Source organism: Eublepharis macularius, chromosome 7, assembly GCF_028583425.1.
Source record: "Eublepharis macularius isolate TG4126 chromosome 7, MPM_Emac_v1.0, whole genome shotgun sequence".
Taxonomy (NCBI): Eukaryota; Metazoa; Chordata; class Lepidosauria; order Squamata; family Eublepharidae; genus Eublepharis; species Eublepharis macularius.
The window spans coordinates 122,935,841-122,956,580 of NC_072796.1; the positions used below are offsets into that span (position 1 = coordinate 122,935,841).

At 44.7% G+C, this 20,740-nt stretch overlaps 1 protein-coding gene across 2 annotated transcripts in view; it reads right to left on the reverse strand.

The window, feature by feature from the left end:
- Window positions 1-313: 313 nt before the first annotated feature.
- The window catches only part of SAMD12 (sterile alpha motif domain containing 12), a 279,826-nt gene continuing 259,399 nt past the window's right edge, over window positions 314-20,740 (reverse strand). For both annotated transcript variants that reach the window (XM_054985228.1, XM_054985227.1), the window contains exon 5: window positions 314-710. In XM_054985228.1, the coding sequence (XP_054841203.1) occupies window positions 688-710 (23 nt within the window). In that variant the 3' untranslated portion in view covers window positions 314-687. The remainder of the gene's footprint in view (window positions 711-20,740) is intronic.

Genomic DNA, 20,740 nt, shown 5'->3' on the forward strand with positions numbered 1-20,740 from the left:
CTTGCAAAAACTGGTGAAGACACACACATTGTGGGCTACGCTTACGTTACAATCCCGGTGCAGGCCCCTGAAACTTTACAAATATCTTCTCAAAGACTTTCTCATAACCGCTACCAAATCGGCAAGAACACGTCTGTGGAAATCACAAACGGAACGTCATCACAGTACGACGGGATACCATTCGGCTGCATAACTAACCACATATGGGACATGTTTACATTCCTATCAGTGTGTAAGGATATGTGTGAACATTGCCACTGAGTGTGCAGAGCTGGTGTTTCCCTCCCCCCCCCCAACATCATGCCATCTGCATACAATAAGATAATTCAGTTGTTACCATGCTTTTAAAATAACTTTTAGTGAGGAACACGGAGAGTCCCCCTATTGGGAATGTAAAGTTTTATGCACAGTGATGACAACCGGAAGTCGTTTTGCAGCGAAAAGGGTCCACCAATGACTAGCTGGGAAAAGTGAGCACGGGTTACACCGTGACTTAATTCCGCAAGCAAACCAAGACTTCTCAGGGCTTCTCTGAGTGAGAATGCGGTTGAAGGTTTCGGCTACTTCTCCATTTTGTGTCCGTCGCATTATTCTGGCAGCGCCGTAGCTTATGCTTTGTTTTTCGTGAAGGCAAAGTTCGCTTTCATATCATCTGGCAGGGCAGCAGCTTTAGAGGCTGGTGACGTTTTACGGAGAACTCTCTGTTGAGGCTGTTGAAAATTTAAAAACAAAACAAAAACCAGAGACTGTAAGTAGAGGCACGCCTCAAAGCAAGGCAATTACAATGTATACTTGCGGCTGAAACAAAAAGGTCAGCGCTGTGTTATACAAATTATACAACTGCTCAGACTAAATGCTTGCAGACATATTCGCCTTTCCACCTTTACATTTCCTCCTCCACCCTCCTACAACTTTCCTACAAATCACTGAATCACTTCTCTAGATGAAGAGTATTCGTATGGTGATTCAGAGGCCTCCCCCCCCGCCCCCGCCCCGAGGATTCGGCATCACGGTACAACCTGGTATTAACTGCTTTTGTGATCCTCAAAATCTGCCAATGTCTGGAACTCGAACAGGCTGCTTGGTATATCAACCCTATAATCATCCGATCCAAAAGACGTCCACTTTTTTGCAGGGCCACACCTTTTCTAGCCGTGCTTTTTAAGGAATGATACAGATTATCATTTGAATGTAAAATGGTAGTTTCCTGTGATATAGGCCCTCGATAATCAGAGCTACTTATTATTTTTAATGATTTCTATTCCCACTTTTGGCCCACCAGAAATTATGTGGCACGCACAAGTTCAAAATGAACAAATGCACACTTGGTACATGGAAGCAACACTTGAGAGTGTACATTCAGAATCGCAGGGTTTATTTATTTAGATATTTATTCTCAGGTGTTTTTTTGTTCCATGGGAACCCATAGTGGATTACCTCATTATTCCTTCCTCAATTATAGCCTCACAAAAACAATTCTGTGAGGTAGGTTAGGCTGTGAGAGAGACTGGCCCAAGGTCACCCAGCAAACAGGGCCGTATTAACCCATGGGTGGCCCCCTAGGCTTTCAGGTATTCCAGGCCTGCTCCAGCACTTCAATCTTTCACCCCACTACAACTGACAGCCTGACCCTGGTACGGTAGGTATTAGGCAGCAGTACACGGCCCTATATCCATTTTGAGGCTCTCCTGAAGAATTCTATTCACAATTTTAAAAATATTTTTATTGCATGAGTAGAACTTTTCATGAAAGCACATTTGGGGGGGGTATAATTGTTCAATACTGTAATATTTTGAAGTAATAAATTTTTTATTATTCATTAAAATATGTAATTTATGGATAATTGTTTTAATATAAGAGACAATTTGTTTCACTTCAATAAGGAAACAGTTAATTATCTTATTAAAAGAGGTTATATAAGAGAATCAATTAATTGTAATTTATGTGGGGGTAAAGGTAAGGTAAAGGTAGTCCCCTGTGCAAGCACCAAGTCATTACTGACCCATGGGGGGATGTCATATCACTTCCACGTGACACAGATCAGTAAGCTGCAGTACTGCAGCCCAAGCTCTGCTCACGACCTGAGTTCGATCCTGGCAGAAGCTGGGTTCAGGTAGCCGGCTCAAGGTTGACTCAGAGTGGAACTACAAGTGACAAAAGGCACAGGTTGGACACTTGTCAGCTTCCCTCAAGTTTTGATGGGAAATGTAGGCGTTCTGGGTTTACAGCTTGGCTCTCCGACCGCTGTCCAATGGACTTCTCAACTGTCACTTGTCCAACATTCCGCCAAGCTGCCTACATTTCCCATCAAAACTTGAGGGAAGCTGACAAGTGTCCAACCTGTGTCAGGCGTCACTTGTGGTTCTGCTCTCAGCCTTCCGTCCTTCCAAGGTCGGTAAAATGAGTACCCAGTTTCCTGGGGGTAAAGTGTAGATGACTGGGGAAGGCAATGGCAAACCACCCAGTAAAAAGTCTGCCAAGAAAACATTGTGATGATCTGGGAGTGTGCCTCAGCAAAAAAAACTGATGGTCCCCTGGTCCCCTGGGCTTCAGCCTAGTCAGTCTTATGAATAATATGGCCCTGCCAGCAAACTTCCATGGCAAAGCAGGGAATTGAACCTGGGTCTCCCAGATTCTAGCCCATTACTCTACACTTTACACCACTGGCTCTACCCACTACACCACACTGACTCTCACAGTACAGGCAAAATCCAAAATTCAGATACTATGCTATCCCAGCTCTCAATTCATTCATCAGGCAACATCCCTACCAAGGTCATCATGCAACAAGGGACACTGCGACATCACTTCCAGTCATGTTGCCAGAAGTGACATCGCAGCATTGCCAAAACACTATAGCAATCTCCCAAATCTCTATGATTTTACTATTATAGCAGGAAACCTGGGCAGTCCAATCCCCTAATTTATGTGCACTTTCTACTACAGGTTTAACCTTTCTTGGGGTTAAAGTCTTATTGCCAACTAGATTAACTTAGAGGAAGGTGTCTGAAACAGCAAGCTGGGATGCCCAACCCTGAATGGGTCTATTCATGAGTAAGCACCATTGCTGATTCAAAGGGCATGTCAGCATGATGCAATGTTTCTCGCAGACACATTTGTCTTTAATGAGGTGCCAACTCCACAGTATCAAAACTCAAAGTTCTAATGGAGTGTGGATTGCACCACCTTTCCTTGGAGGATAAAACATATCTAGCCTAAGAATACCAAATGCATATCCCAGTATACTGACTTTTAAACATCTGGGTGTGGGGGAACAGGTAGTTTGTAATAGAGCCAAGAGATAGAAAATATATATGCCATTTTCAATGCCATCAAAGGATCCCTTCTGCCCAGTGAACAATAAGTAGCCTTTATGTTCCCCCTGGAGTATTCCCAGCTTGCCAGGATCCCGAGTGTTCTACCTGTTGTGTCTTGCCACTTAATTCTGACAAAGCTCAACAAAGAGACAAGTTACTAATTGCAGAAGCAACTGAGAGGATGGCCAACACGAGGACAGCTGCCAATTTAGAGCGGCGAGTTAAACATGCCTGCATCTCTTCTCTTCTGCGAAGTGCCCTGGATATAGGTGTTCTACACAGACTCAAAGTTCACTTATAAATAAAATACACACCAAAAGAGCCTTGGATCCCAGCCAGGGAGTAGATGCTCTATAAAGGACAGCATTCAGAGTTACTGTTGCAAGCTAAATGTGGATTTTTGCCAAGACAGGGCAGGAACATGGATGGTTCCCAGTTCCAGTAATTTCCCAAGGGTCACATTAAGGTTAAGATACAACTTGATTCTGGTTTTCATTGAGCTGTGGAATGTCAGGGGGACGTTGCCACTCTCAGTTTCCTGTACGGAGTCACACTACTAGTAAACAGAATTTCTGAACCGTGTCTCCTGTGTATAAATCCAGATATTGTTGCATGTAATTTCTTTTATTGCCTATTGTTCTAACAAAGCATTCTGCCAATAAGCTGCATCAGTGATGCAGAAGGGCAAAGGTTGCCCTAGCAGGATGAAAATGACACAGGACTCTACAGTTCACTCTGTTCTCTGGGTTTTAGGGCAGAATTGTGCAGTGGTTACAGTGCTGGACTAGGATCCAGGAGACCGAATCCGTACTCTGCCATGGAAGCTTGCTGGCTGACCTTGGGGCCAGTCACTCTTTCTCTCAGAGCCAAGCTACAAGTGACGCCTGACACAGGTTGGACACTTGTCAGCTTCCCTCAAGTTTTGATGGGAAATGTAGGCGTCCTGGTTTTACAGCTTGGCTCTCCATTACAGCTGCAAGACCAGGACGCCTACATTTCCCATCAAAACTTGAGGTAAGCTGACAAGTGTCCAACCTGTGTCAGGCATCACTTGTAGCTTGGCTCTCAGCCTAACCTCCCTCAAAGGAGTGAGGGTAAGGCTACAGCAAAGGAGAGGAAATGATGAGTCCCCCAATGGGGAGAAAAGCAGGATATAAATAAATAAACTCTCTCCGTGGTTTTGTGTGCAGTCATGTCACAATTTTTATTTATTTATTTATTTCAGATTTCTATTCCGCCCTCCCCGTGAGCGGGCTCAGGGCGGATAACAACATATTAAAATACAATTTTAAAAATTCATGTACATTAAAAACTACACATTTAAAACAGGATGGTGGACAGCCTTCACAGGGAGGGTTAAGATTTATACATCCCTTTTTTCAGGCCGCCATAAGTCATAATTGACTTATGGCGACCCCAGCAAAGGGCTGTCAAGGCAAGAGAGAAGCAGCAGTGGTTTGCCATTGCCTCCCTCTGCAGAGTCTGTCTTGGTAGTCACCCATCCAAGGACTGACCCTGCTTAGCTTCCGACATCTGACGAGATCCGGCAATATTATGCTGCCTTCTCTAAATAAACTATAGAGTACTCAAATAAACAAGCCAAGCCATAAGCTGGGGGGAAGCCAGACGCTTCTTTCCAGGCTTACTAGCCAAAGAATTCTGGATCAAAATAACCTTTGGGTCTTAAATCTGGCAACCAAGCAGGCTCTGGTAACTTATGAAAGCTATTCCCCACATCATCCCAAAGCAAGACTATGTTGTGGGTCACTATCATTCTCTTTGAAGTAGCTTGGCAGCCTGCCTCAGGCACGTAGCTGGTGCCTTCTTAAAAGATGAAATCAGCACCCTGTTTTTTCTGCGTTTGCAGAATACCAAATGTCCGCAGCCTTCAACAAAGTGTTTTCACACCAGCGGCTGCAGCCCCTTCCAGCTGATTATGTACTTTCATTGCGATAACCTGATCTCTTTTAATTAGCTATAAGAAAAGTAATTAATGTCATTAGCAATAAGAAAATTGGCAAGAAAAAGTACAAAATCCAATTTCTTGATAAACTCAGCTTTCAAGATTGTAGCTTTTATGGGATGCACTCTTAATTAGCTAAAGATAAAAATTGCAGCCATAAGGACTAGAAACTTGAAAGCCTAGTTACTCAGCATAAAATTCAGCTTCTGGAGTAACCCAGTTAATGACTGTACGTTTAACTATAGCTAATTAAAAGCGCAACCCTAAGAACAAGAAACCCGAAAGGTGAATTATTCCAGAAGCAGGTTTTCTCTTGCTAGACAGTCGCTCACATTGAGATACAACACTTCAAAGAGATAGATAATTAGAAGTTTTAACACCACATGGTGCAACCAACTGCATTTCGGGATGCCAGTTTTGGGTTGGGAAATTGTTGGAGATTTGGGGGTGAGCCTGGCCTGGGTGGGGAAGAGTTTGGGGAGGGGAAAGATCTCCAAAGCAATCAGTTTCTCCAGAATTGATCTCAGTTGTCTGCAGATCACCTGTAATTCTGGGAGATTGCCCAGCTCCACCTGAAGGCTGGCAACCTTACCTGTGCTATGTGAAAGACTGCATCGTTCAAAAATTTCCAGGCACATAGCTGTGCATATACCTTAAAAGCCTAACCTTTTAAAATATTCAGATTTGATAGATTAGCCACTCCACCCCCCACCCCCAAACCAAAACGACCCTCTTCAGATTTCGGACGGAATATTAAATCTCCATTTTTAACAGATGTCAAAAACGAGTTTCTTGTTTGCGAGGCCAGTAATCAAATGTGTAGCATGTAACTCAAGAGATGAAGGATTTCTGGGAGAAAGTAAGTCCCGGCAGATGCTCGCAGCGGGTAGCCTTTTGTGAAGCCAATTAGTCAGAGGTTTTTGCAGCTGCTCTATGAAGCGCGATTGGCTCCCGCAAAAAGCAATTGAAAATGTACTAATCCAAAATATATTCTAGTAAACCACACACAATGTCCTCCAGTAATTAGAGTAACAAATGACTCACCACTCTCATCAACCCTACTTGTGAAAAAATACTCTTTCGTGGCTTATTACAAAGAGAACGCTTTGGCGGTTTTACAGAGGTAAGGTAGATGAGGGAGAGAGAGCACCTTGACCTTTTCGTTTTTGCCCCTGTTTGGTTTTCTTTGTTATTTGGCAATCTGCGCTCTTGTCTTCTTCTCTGAACATCTGGTTTAGCAATAGGAATGCCATGCCCTGACCCAACCAGTTCAGCACAGAAGGCTCTAAACCATGTCAAAGTGTGAGCTGAGCAGTTGTGTGTGCAGATTCCACCACGCAACTGCTTCTGTGTAAAAACAAATCACACATTTAAGATGTCATCCGATAATGAAAGCAGTGCCGTACAGTGGTTAGAGCGTCAGACTAAGATCTGGGTAAAACCAGGTCTGAATCCCTGCTGTGCCATGGAAGCTTGCTGGGTGGGCCAGTCACACATTCTCAGCCTACCCTCACACACAGGGTTGTTGTGAGGATAAAATAGAGTATACTCTCTAACCAGCACACCACGCTGGCTCTCTATATTGACCAGAGATTTTTAACTCTTCCCCTGTAGCATGAAGCATGGCTCACTTATATAAAGCATCAGAGAGCCTGCCCGCGGTATCTTATAAAATAAAAACATCCCCAAACCATAAAAGTTGTTCACACCCAACATTAAAAACCCAGCCAGAACACAAAAACAAACACACTGAGTAGTTTAAAATGAGTCTCAAACAGTTCTCAGGCTAAAAGTAGACCATAAAAATGATGTTAAACGATAACCCTTTAATTATATTATTGCTATCCAGGGCTTTTTTTCAGCTGGAATGCGGTGGAATGGAGTTCTAGAACCTCTTGAAAATGGTCACATGGCTGGGGGGCCCCGCCCCTTGATCTCCAGACAAAGGGGAGTTGAGATTGCCCTCCACATCGCTGGAGGGGTGCGGAGGGCAATCTCAACTCCCCTCTGTCTGGAGATCAGGGGGCGGGGCCCCCCAGCCATGTGACCATTTTCTTTGAGGGCAACCCACTGAGTTCCACCACCTCTTTTCCCAGAAAAAAAGCCCTATTGCTCTCTGTTTCTGCAGAACCTGGAGTAAGATCCAAAGAACCAGGAGTGGAAGAAGAATAGCAGCCAAGCATGTTCCACAAACAGTTGCACATCCTTGGTTGTGTTAACTGCTGTAGAAGCAGAAGTTACCTTCTGTATACATGACATTTTTGGATTCAGCTCCTGCAGCTGATACGCTGTGGCCATCTGTCAGGACAGACAACTTTGCCTTTATGGTTCTGTCATGACACAGAAAAGGGGAAATGGACGTTGAAGCAAAGACTTCCCAGGGCCACCCAGTGAATTCACGATACAGGTTTCACAAGCCTAGCATCCCATCCGTCTGATGGCACCAATTGCAGCAAAACTTCCAAAAGCAGATTAGGGAAGACATAGGAAAAAGGCTCAGGAGCCAAGCTGGAAATGGGGTTTTCAGTAACTTCATCTGCATGGACTCACACAACTGCATAAGCCTGCTTCTCAGGAGCTCCATCCTACCCCTACTGGCAAGGCTGGCTGTCCTGGTGTGCTGTGGAGTTGGTGGTGGCAGCACGAGTGGCTGGGAGGCCGCCTGCACCATTCGCCTGCCCTGCAGGATAGGGGGCTCGCAGCAAGCAGGCCACCTCCTGTCCTGTGCGGCAGGCGAATGGTGCGGGCGGCCTCCCAGCCACCCGCGCTGCCTTTCGCCTGCCCCACAGGACAGGGAGCACGCGGCAAGCGCGCCCCCTGTCCTGCTGCCCGCGCGCTCCCAGGGTTGGCAGCTGCACCTACCCCCCCCATCTATCTAGCCCTGCATACTGGTAATTTAGGAAGGCAGAAACCATCAAGAGGGAACAAGAACTACGAGTACTTGAAGCTGAAGAGGTGGGCACCCCATTTCTCCCACTTGAGTTTCTAGCTACAGATTACATTTTTAATCCTGCCCTTCCTCCCAAAAGGGTTGCATCACATGTTTTAAAAATTCCAGCACAAAAGGATGTTTGTCTTCACAGGGCCCAGAAATTTTCTCCAAAAGACCCCATTCCTCCCTTGCCACTGGTTTGCTGCTATTCACTTCCTCAACCAGTTCTAGCCTCAACGTCATCTCTTCCCCCTCCTCCCGCCCTGAGACTGCAGCATTCTTGCTTATTAAGGCAACTTATACTCTGCTTTGCATATGCACAGTCCTCAAAACTTATTTACAAACCAGTTTGGTGTAGTGATTAAGTGCAGCGGGACTCTAATCTGGGTTTGATTCCCCACTCCTCCGCCTGAAGCCAGCTGGATGACCGTGGGTCTCTCACAGCTCTCTTAGAGCTCTCTCAGCCCCACCCACCTTACAGGGTGAGTGCCGTGAGGATAATAACAACACACTTTGTAAACCGCTCTGAGTGTAGCATTAAGTTGTCTTGAAGGGAGGCATATAAATCAAATGTTGTTTTTGTTATAAATTACTAAACTGCACGTTAAACCGAATTTGATGTTTCATGAAGACAGGTGGGTTAGAAAGGGAAAGACGCTGAGCAGCTAGATCTTGTTTGCCTTTGGATGGCAGCTGGCCTTGTCTTCCTCCTAGGAAGAATGATGTAATCATCCAGCCAATGGCAAAGCATAATCCATGTTTATCCCACCCATAGTAGTCAGATGCGGGTCTCAAGTTTGTGGCTTCGATTTATAGAGCAAAAAAAAAAAAAGGGGGGGGGGTTGCTGAACAGCAGAGAAATGCCGTGCATTCTCTTAGAAGTTCGAGTTTCTTTGCAGAACTAGTTCCCACACTAACTCTTATCAGCTTCCTTCCCTGTTTGTGTGTTTATATGCCTAATTTGTTTTAAACATCATTTTAATGGTTGAAATGTTTTAATGCTTAAATGTTTTAACCATCGCCACCTTGGGGATCCTGAATTGGAGGGAGAGACGGCATAGAAATGTTTTAAATAAAGGAATAAATAAAAAAAATAAAATGTGCGAAGGATACATCAGCAATTATAATGAGTTGGGCCAACTAGAAGTCTCTTTCTCATCGGAGAAGCGTAGGGACTCCCTGCTCCCTACAGCAAGCATTCTTGACGCTTGTGGTTGTGATGGTCCAACGCAAAAAGTAAGCACATTCCCTGTGTGATTTACACTCCTCTGATTTGTTCAACCCTCCCCAGCCACAGTTCCAGCCAAGCGTAAACCAAAAGAACGGTTTCACCAACTTCTTGGAATGTTCTGGGTGGGTAGTACATGCTGACCCTTTCTTTAACTCCCTGTTCTTGGCACAACATACATTCTTTGTACTACAAATCCTGAGCATGCTGCATGCTGCTCCCGCTTGCTTAGGATGGCAATATCTGAGTTTGGTTATATTCAGGGCTTTTTTTTCAGCCGGAACGCAGTGGAACGGAGTTCTGGAACCTCTTGAAAATGGTCACATGGCTGGTGGCCCCACCCCCTGATCTCCAGACAGAGGAGGGTTTAGATTGCCCTCTGCGGCACGTAGGGCAATCTAAACTCCCCTTTGTCTGGAGATCAGGGGGCGGGGCCACCAGCCATGTGACCATTTTCTCCGAGGGCAACCCACTGAGTTCCACCACCTCTTTTCCCAGAAAAAAAGCCCTGGTTATATTACTACTCTCAGTAATATAACCAAACTGCTGTCAAGCTAACAATGGCTTAGGCTCAAATTCTAGCCTGGTCCCAGACTGTGAGAGCCACCAAACTGCACAGCTGGCTGGCTGAACCTGAAGCATTGGTAATGTGCAACCCACAAATTTCATCTGCGCCAATGACATATGAGAAATGTATAATAATTTGTTCCAAGTATTTCTATACAACTTTTTTTCTTTCTTTCCATTGCATCATCAAAGGAAAGCTCAAGACAGAATAAATGCTGTTTGTCTTCAAGGTGCCACCGGACTCCTGTTTCGTTTTGGAACAGCTTCCAACATGCTGAACCTAATGAGAAAGTTTCAACTAGAGCTATCAAAAACACCAATCAATGCAGTGCCAAACAAAAAAATATAGTTCAAACCATACATGCCAATTATAGGAGGCACTTGGGAAAACCTTTATCTTACATGCTTTTCTAAAACTCAGCAAAGAAGCAGCCCTCTGTGCTTCTTCAGGTAAGTTATTCCAGACACTTGGTCTAACAGCACAAAGTGCCTGGGCAGAGCAAACTGTTCTACTGAAAGGTATGCAAAGAAGGCATTGGTCATATGAACCCAGCAGGTAAAATAGGGCAGGAAAACAGGGTTGCACCTACCTGAAACTGTTGTTCATCGAATATTCTTCTGTGCAGTTACGCATGGGAACTGCGCATACTCAGGCCTGCCCATGCACAGTTCCCATGTGGGACTGCACAGAAGACATGATGATGAACAGTGCTATTCCCCCGAAGATTGTCACCGGCCAAATATCCATGCGTTAGCTTACTATGCTGCACAAAATATCAGTTATGGAAATCTCATGTAACCGATTCAGGGACTATTTGTGAAAAGGAGAAGACGGTTTTCACCCTCTCCTTGGCTTCTGCTGACCACTCAGCTAGGCGAGCTGGAAATACAAGGGGATGCATGCACTTTGCAGAGAGGGCGGTTGAACACCCGCTTGCACATGTGAGCATGCCGACACATATCAACAGGGGTTGCCCTGCTTTGACAATGTGTCATGCAGCTGCAACTACCGGGTGGCATTGCTAATGGAGAAGGAAGCCCCTGCTTGTAGGGTCAGTTCAGGATCCAAAAGCACAACTTTCAAGTAAACAAAGTCAATATTTAATGCAAATTCATGGTATAAGAGCAGAATATACTTAGGTCCCCAGAGATCGAACTCTGAAGTTGCCCAGCACACACAAAACTGCTAAAGGAGGTGTTAGTATTTCTAAATGGAGACTCTAAGTAACAACATACATTTCAAAGAGATTTAACATTATTCAGCTCATGGAGGCAAAATTTCACTCTCCAGTCATTTGCCTTTGGGTGATTACATGCCATCAAAAAAGTCAGAAACAACTTTGCCTTGGTGGGTGAAATATATGGCTGTGGCTGGTAATTCCTCTTCAGCCATTGGAAAAATTGCTGACTTTGCTGTCGAATACTTAAAGGCCCGTTTTGCTCCACAAATACATTGCAACAAACAGCATTTCCTGGCATAGCGACATGTTGTGCAATCTTCAAGGCAGAGAGCATTACTTTATGGCACATAAGGCTTTCACTCTGTTTTAACTTTTATGAGCATGACAAAGAATGAAGTTTAAACACTTGCTCTCTACTCGCTTTCCTTTCATCCTCTGTCAATTTCACACCCCTTGCAAAAGCCAGCAAGATATTTATTTTAAAAGTTCCCAGTCCCTTTAAACCTCTCTGGGACTTCGAGATTAAAAGCACACATGCATCCTATGGAAGGCCGATGCTATTTAAATTCTTTAAAATATTGCTTGCTTGCACGGACGGGAGAGTAAGTCAGGGTCAAATCAGTTACGATGGAAACAGACCCTTCTTTTTAAGCTGGGAACAGCCGAACCACATACAAAGCGGTTGGAGGGAATCCAGGTTTTTGCTCCCAGAATGGGGGCACACGGGCAGCAGGAGTCGAATCTTCCCATCTGTTTCTTATGCCCCCATACCCTTCCCTCCCTCAGTACTCCCCTCTGTTTGGAGATCAGGAGGCGGGGCCACCGGGCATGTGACCATTTTCGCAGAGGGCGAGTTAAACTTTTAAAAACTCCCCCCTTGTTCCAGCTGACCCAAAGTGACGTCCTTGTGTGGCCCTGAGTTCCACCACTGAGGGCCAAGCTACAAGTGACGAATGACACTTGAACTGCAAGTGTATTTCTCCCTGTTCACTTGCGCTCCACTCAATCCACTAGCTGTTCAAGTGTCATTCGTCACTTGTAGCTTGGCCCTCAGTTCCACCTCCTCTTTTCCCAGAAAAAAAGCCCTGATCCTGGGTGTAGCATAATTTAGGTCAACAGGCCTGCTACAATTATATCTGGTTTTGCCCTTAACCTAGGATGAGAAAGGGCATTTTAGCATTCCCTTTAGGCTGCTTAAGCTCTGCTAAGAGAATATTTATTATTTAAATATTTATAACCCACCAACAAGGGGAACAAAAGTGGCTTCCAATGTCATTCTCCCTTCTTTCACTCACAACAACACTCTGTGAGGTGGGAGATACTGCGAGAGTATGACAGGCCCAAGGTCAGCCAGTGAGTTTCCATGGCAGAGCAGAGATTTGAACCTGGCTGTCCCAGGTTATGGTCAGCAGCACTCTAACTGCTACACCATGCCAGCGGTTCACAACACGTGGTAGAATTTCAGGCAGTCTCAAATGACTCCATGTCTTTCAGCAAACTATGAAACTTTTAAGAGGCGGGGAATTACACTTCATAAATCTACATTTCAAGGAAGAAAGTGAACGCTTAAAGCAAAACGATTCAAAGAACACCGGAAGCAAAATTACCAAACTCTGTTCTCCACTTACAACTGCTACTACAAATTTGTACAGAGCTCCACATACATTATTTCTGTAATTGCTCTCGCAATCCTTTAAGTAGATCAGTATTATTCTCGTATTGTGAATTGGGGCAGGGTGGGCTGAGAGATGGTGGCTTGTCTTACTCTTTGGCCACCTAGTGAGTCCATTCTAAAGGGATTTCTCGGTTCCAAGTTCATTCTCTTAGCAGTCAGGCCATGCATGCTAGCTTTCAGCCACATAATCCAATGCTGAAAATGAGCAAATCTTTGTTTCTCTGCCTTGCGTTTGTTGTTGAAGTTACTTCCGGAACAACTTCCAAAAAGTTTGCACATTGTCTGATTTAGTTAACTGACATTATGACGTCCTACTCTCAAAGACTGAAAATAGTGTGTGAGAAAAATAAACATAGTGCCAATTAACAGAAAAAAGTGAAATTGGCAAGGAGTGCAGGTTTGAGTGGGCATTTTCCTCCTTTAATACACAGAAAACAGTTGACTAACACATTGAAATGGTCCATTTGTTTCAGCTGAAATAGAAAGATGGTTACACAGTCGCAGTGGCCCTTGCAGCACTCAGTCTAAACCCGATGATGATGATGATGATATATTTATATACCGCCCTTCAGGACAACTTAGCACCTGCTCAAAGTGGTTTACAAAGTGTGTGATTATTATCCCCACAATAATCACCCTGTGAGGTGGGTGGGGCTCAGAGAGCTCTGGAAGAGCTGTGATTGATTCAAGGTCACCCAGCTGGCTTCAAGTGGAGGAGTGGGGAATCAAACCCAGTTCTTCGGGATTGGAGTCCTGCCTCTCTTAACCACTACACCAAACTGGCAACAGGTTTCAATGGCCTTAATGTGGAGCAACTCTGCATAGGATTGCTCCGGTAATTATGCACCTCTGTGATAGAAACCTGATCCAAGTCAAATGACAACCATGGGCAGAGACCAGGAATTACATATCTACACTATGATTTTCTGTTAGTTTTACAGCAGTTTGATCATTATCCCTCCCCAACCAGGGTTGCAGAGGCAGGCAATGGCAAACCACCTCTGTTAGTCTCTTGCTATGAAAACCCTGCCAGGGGCTGCCATAAGTCAGCTATGACTTGAAGGCACTCTTCACTACCACCACCTTCACCAAACAGCAATGCCCACTGTTCCCTGGGATGAAAAAAATAATTGCTAAATCAGTAGTGTCAAAAATGTATTTTTATACATTAGGCATTAATACCCTATTTTCTCCAATAAGGATCCAAAGTAGCGTACAACATCCTCCATTTTATCCTCTAAGCAACAACTCTGTGAGGTAGGTGGCGAACTGGTCCAAGGTTACCCAGTGAGATTCCTTGACAGTGTAGGAATTCGAATCTGGGTCTCCCTGATCCTAGGTTGGCATTTTAACCACTACACTGCAATCATCAACTATTCATGTTTTAAAAGTATTGTAAAATCATTAGTTTCATCAGAGTGCACACACAAACAAAGCCCGTTCATCAACAGGCTCCTTCGAGTTAATTACAAAAAAAAAGTCAACCATTTTTGTGAAACACTGAAATTAACTTTTCAAATATTGTTATGAAATTAACTGGCAAAAATATCATAATGAATTATTAGAATGGATGAATATGTTAGTTAAGGTAAGGTCTCTCAAAATGTGAACAATTCACTGAACACTTCCCCCCCCTTTCGTTTAAAATAGTAATAAAGCAAGTATCAACAAATGTTTTTCAAAGTCTGTTTCTAAAAGAACTTGTGCTAAATGGGCAACAAGCCAATCCCTCCCAATTGTAGATGCCCACAGTTACAGTGAGAGAGCCAGTTTGGTGTAGCGGTTAAGAGCATGGGATTCTAATCTGGAGAACTGGGTTTGATTCCTACTCCTCCACTTGAAGCCAGCTAGGTGACCTTGGGTCAGTCACAGTTTCTAGCTCTCTCTTGCTGTGGGGATAATAATAACACATGGTTGTTGTGGATATTCTGGGATGTATAGCCGTGGTCGGAAAATCCACAACAACCATTGTTCTCCAGCCGTGAAAGCCTTCGACAATATAATAATAACACACTTTGTAAACCGTTCTGAGTGGGTGTTAAGTTGTCCTGAAGGGCGGTATATAAATCAAATGTGGTTGTTGTTGTTGTTGTTATAGTGAGTAGCCAGCAGCAGATGCTTTGCCAGGTTGCCAGGTTAGCAGCCTGAGTAGCCCAGCTTAGCCCAGGCTCATCAGAGCTTGGGACCTAAGCACAGTTGGCCCTGGTCAGTACTTGAATGGAAGACCACCAAGGAAGACTGGCGTTGCTATGTGGGGGAAGGCAATGGCAAACCATCCCTGCTTGTCTCTTGCCTGGAATGCCCTGTGGATGGGCTCAGCATGAATCAGCTGTGACTCAATGGCATGCTTTCCTTCTCCTTCTCCTTCTCCTTCTCCTTCTCCTTCTCCTTCTCCTTCTCCTTCTCCTTCTCCTTCTCCTTCTCCCTTTCCTCCTCTTTGGTTTAGCCTGATAACTGCAGGGCTACAGTTATCAGGCTAAACCAAGGGCTACATCCTTCATTCCTGCCCTTGCTAACAAGAAGAAACGAAACCAAAAATGAAAACTGACACCCACACAGTGGCATTCTTGACTTCCGTGGGGACTGCCTTACCACAAAGATGAAAGGTGCAAAGGTAGCATACCAGTCTTCAGTTACCGCTTGTTGGCTGCTTCCCTATCATTTTCTGCCTGCCATTTTGCAGCGTGTTTGGGATAGCCTTCTGTATGTTAGATTTCGTGCCAAAGCATACAAAGGAATCATCCACTACACGTGGAAATTCAGGTGCGGGTATCTTCAAATGAGATCATCTTACTACTTGTGTTGCTTCCAAAACAAAGATCTACAGTGCAATCCTAAACAGAGTTGTGCCCTTCTAAGTCAACTGGAGTTAACAAACTTAGAGTAGTGTAACTCTGCTTAGGATTGCACTGTTAGTTTTATGTGCGTGCATGCCACAAAGAGCGTGCTTTCCCATGGCTTATCTCTGTCCCTGATGTGTGTGATCCTGTATATTCTGTTCATATCTTGAGGCTTTTATTCGGAGTGCCAGAATCTTAAGCTATTTCATCACTTCACATTTTGATTAATGTCAAGGGGGATTCTTTGCTATGGCAAGGTGAGGGTGAATTCAGGGTGAGGGTGAAATTGACAAATACCGATGTTGACCAAAGGAACACAAACCCTGACAGGTCTCTATATATTTAAAGTAATAGCAGAAATTCAGTCCATAAAAGAGAGAAAAATGGTCTTGGGTGTTAGATCTAGCATATTGTACTTTTAAAGTTTATGGGATTTTAAAATTACATTTCTCCCCCAAAAGTTCATCTTTTGGTGCATGTGGCATTAAAAACAACATGGCAGGGAAAAGCTTATATACTAATAATCAAGTGGCCCTGATCTCTGGGTACCTAAATCTGGAGATTGGAGCCATGAACGGACAAGATATTCCTATACACCTGAGAAATGTCCTAGGTCTGCAGAAAAATCTGAAATCTAAAAAAAAAAAGAAAAAAAGGGGGGGGGGATTTAAAATCCCAAAATGATAAAGGGAACATCTGTATAGTTACCAGATGCCCTAAATGGGTATTGCTAGGCGACCATAAAAGTTTAGCCAGTATTCAAGGCTTGCTTTCTGTCAGTAAAAGGTGGGGGGAGGTGGCCAGGACCTTTCCAGAAGCAAACACCAGGCAACTTGATACCACATTACTTGAATGACTCACCCAGGCCTGGCTGCTTGCTACTGTTCAACAGCAGCCCCACCAAAAACCAGTGCAGTGTAGTGGTTAGAGCTGCAGAATGGGATGCGGAAGACCCAGGTTCTAATCACCACTCTGCTGTGGAAGCTCACTGGGTGACTTTGATCCAGTTACACACTCTCAGCATAATTGACTTCACAGGGTTGCTGTGAAGATAATATGGAGGCAAGAAAGATGGAGAACAGCAGTATATAAATGAAGTATATTAAGAAATATAGATGAAGATGGGGGAGAGATAAAAAGTAATGTGTTTTGAAGGGTTTGAAGGAGAGAAGGAAATGGGGAAAACTGTGTATATGGAGGCTGCCAGGAGGAGGGAAAGAAGAAATAGTGTGGAGAAAGGGTATAGGGAAAAGTTAAGAACTTCGTAGAAGTCTTTGCAGGTACCCAGTCATGCAACTGGGCCCAGCTTAGCCAGTACCACACAACTGGGCCATAGAGGAGAGGCTGCCAAGGGGGGTGGCGTTGAAGAAGGGTGAAGAAAAAAGTGGGTGGGAATGAGAGAAGGAAGAGAAGGAAGCAGGAAAAGGGGAGAGGCTGTGGGACGTGGTGGGGAGGGGAAAACGAGAGGCCACCCAGAAGACCTTGCAGGTCCCCCACTTGTCAGCTTGATTCTCAGATGATCTGAACATCCTGCAGAGTAAATGGGTTTGACTTTAAACAGGTAAATCTGCAGCAAAAGTCTAAAAGTACATTTCACATTGTGAAAAGAGCACACCTTCTCCACACTGACAACAAGCCTCCAAAGTTGGGCCAGTTCCACTGAACAGGCAGAATAGCTCAGCTGTCAAACTGTAGAGGGGCACCTGCCCCTCCAGAAGCATCTCGTGCGTCTTCCATCATCAAGAACTCCCCATAAGAAATGAGCATTTGCTCCTGAATCCTCTGTGGCATTTATGACATTTCAGAGGATTGTGGGGGGTGCGCTCAGAGCAGCTGGTTTGCCTGTTTATTAAAAAATATGTTCCCTGCCTTTCCTTTGTGGCTTATGGTGGCTTAGAATTCCAAGTTAAAATGAAAAATAATGCAATAGAGCCCTATTAGCCCCCCAACCACCCCAAACACCTGCTGCTCAAACCTTGCAAATAAAACAATCTTAGTGACTCCTGGGATGGGAAGGTGGCATGGTGGAGCCCAGTCCTGCAGGATCTCCAAAGCTAAGCAGGGTTGGACCCTGTCAGTACTTGGATGGGAAATTGCCAAGGAAGGTGGGGTGGCTCTGCAGAGGAAGGCAATGGCAAACCACCCCTAATCCATACTTGCCTTGAAAGACCTTTGCTGGGGTTTCCATTAAGTCAGTTGGCGGCACTCACATACATATGGTGGTAGTGGAGATGGCCATCAAGTCATAGCTGACTTATGGTGACCCCTGGTGGGGTTTTCTAGGCAAGAGGCTAAGAGAGGTGGTTTGCCATTGCCTGCCTCTGCAACCCTGATCTTTGTGGGAGGCCTCCCATCCTACTACTAACTAAGGCAGGCCCTGGGCCATTTTCACACACCCAAAGCCTCCAGAAGATCACACGAAACTCACGGCACGAAGCATCTTCCTAGAGCAAATTCCCGGCCCGATCCTGTTTAATAGAGCGATTTCTGATGTCATCACGCCATTAAAGGAGATCGCGGCCGTTTCCACACGTCTTACCTGCCTGCGGAACATCACATGAAAGACCCGGAAGACAGCATCTTCTCACGTGAAATCGTGCTAGGAAGATGCTGTTATCTGGGAGTTTTGCATGTTTCGCCCAAAACTCCTGGATAACAGCGTCTTCCTGGCGCGATTTCGCATGAGAAGACGCTGTCTTTCAGGTGTTTCACGCGATCTTCCGCAGGCAGGTAAGATGTGTGGAAACAGCCCTCGCCAGGAAATTGTGCTAGGAAGATGCTTCGTGCCGTGACTTTTGTGCGATCTTCCGGAGGCTTACAAATGCATTTGAAAACGGCCCTGCTTAGCTTTTGATGAGACCAGATGTGATCCAGCTTACCTGGGCTTTCCTGGTCAGGGTCCCATATAAGTATAGTGACTCCTAAAAACCTAACTGTAACATCCCCTTCACCTCCTCAGGGAAACACACAAAATGGGAGCCCCTGTAGAAAGGGACCCAGCTTTAGTAGATACCAAGCATGCAATCTTAAGGGGAGGAACAGCCAGAACATGGCAGCCAGAAGACTGTAATTGGTGCGTGGGAATATATGGGGAGAGGCCGTCTTTCAGTTTATGCTGCTCTTACAGCATGAAAGGCTCCACAGGTTATACATGGGAGATGTACAAACTCTCAATACATCAGCCAGGTGGGGTGAAATGCCACAGCCTGAGTTTGAATTATTTTGATTTGCGACTTGCTTTTATAGTTTTCTGCTTTTAATATTGTATTTATTTTTATTATTGTTAGCCGCCCTGAGCCTGTTTGTGAGAAGGGCGGGATACAAATAGAATAAAATAAATAAATAAATAAACAAATAAATAATACAGAACCTTGAACTGAACTCAGACACATGGAGAGTGTATTACAGGAGTTAAACTTTGAGGTTACAAAAACATGGCTTAGGCAATTCAGATCAGCGGCGTCTGAGACTGAAGAGAGTGGGTGAACCAGATGGAGTGGATAGAAGGCAGCACAATGCCTACCACGCCAACCTGCTTTTCAGACAGCAATGCTGGGTTCATTAACATCCCCAAGTACTTAACCTGCTTTGCAAATGCCAACTCCATTCAATCCAAAACAGATGGATCTTGTTCCTCCAACGCATCAGCCTTCAAAGGCAGTATTATCTCCATCTTGTCTGGATTGAGCCTCACCTTGTTCTACTTGTGTTCTTACATACAGAAGATGGGTGGAGAAGGAGGAGGAAACACACATGATTTGCATTTCCTGTTCCTGATACATCTCTGCCATACTCGAAGCAGAATTGTTGCAATTCACCCACCTGGCTGATATACTGAGAGTCTGTACATCGCTCATGAAAAAAAAAAACCTATCCAGATGTGACACAGAAGTGGAAAAACAGGAAATTCAAGGCACTCCCATTGCATTCATGTTGTTGCAGCCTTTTTGCTGCTCCCAGGGTGATGTTAAACCATCAGCCATCCTGGTTTGAAAATGAGCTTCCAGAGCCCAAGTAAAAACCCAAGAAGAATATGACAGGCAGTGGGCTGTAGTGGTTAGACTTGTTGGCCTAGGATCTGGAAGACCCAGGTTCGAATCCCCACTCTGCAATGGAAACTCACCGGGTGACCCTGGGCCGGCTGCACACGCTCAGCCTAATTTACTTCACAGGGCTGTTGTGAGGAAAAATGGAGGAGAGGAAAATGAAGTGTCTTTTAGACTCTATTTGAGAGAAAGGTGTGTTATAAATGAAGTAAATAAATAGATAATGTATATTAGCTGCAGTATTTGGGGTAAGAGTGAGGGATTCTGAAGTAACCATGTCATCTTCTTGCTCCGTGTGGCTCCTAAATAATCCAGCCTATATTCATTACTTGCCTCACCATCCGATTCACATCTTGCCTCATATTGAAGATTTTGATATACGATGATTAATGAGAAGAATGGCCACGGTGCGCTGGTTAGAGTTCCAGACGGAGATCCGAGAGAATCTCCACTCCGACCGTAGGCCAGTCTCTGCCTTCCAGCCTAACCTACCTCACAGGTTGGTTGCAATGAGGATAACATGGCAGAAAGGAGAATGTTAGGTGCTTTGGGAAGAACTGGGGAGAAAAGCTGTGTATAAACATCCACGTGCATAAAATAAAGTCACAATGTCACGCCAACTCAGGCCTGTTTTTGCGATGTGGAAGAAGTATGGAGTACGTAAAATGGAATTGGCCGGGGAAAGCATTCTCTGTTTATTTTTCTGACTTTGACAATACCCTTCAATTGCAGTTCAGATTTCTTACTCTTTTTGCTTTCCAAATTTCACTTGGTCTTTGTGAAGGAAAGGACATGTAAGCCCTTCTCTGTCCCCCCACCAGGAGATCTGAAGAGCCCTGTGACAACCTCAAAACTATGTTTGGTGACACACCTCTCCCCCTTGGATAACTACCAAAGCCACCAACTACTCTTAGGTATATCTCCTGCCAGACCGAGTCATATGTCTAATATTCCATACCTATACTGCCATTTAAAGACCGCTGCCTAGTTG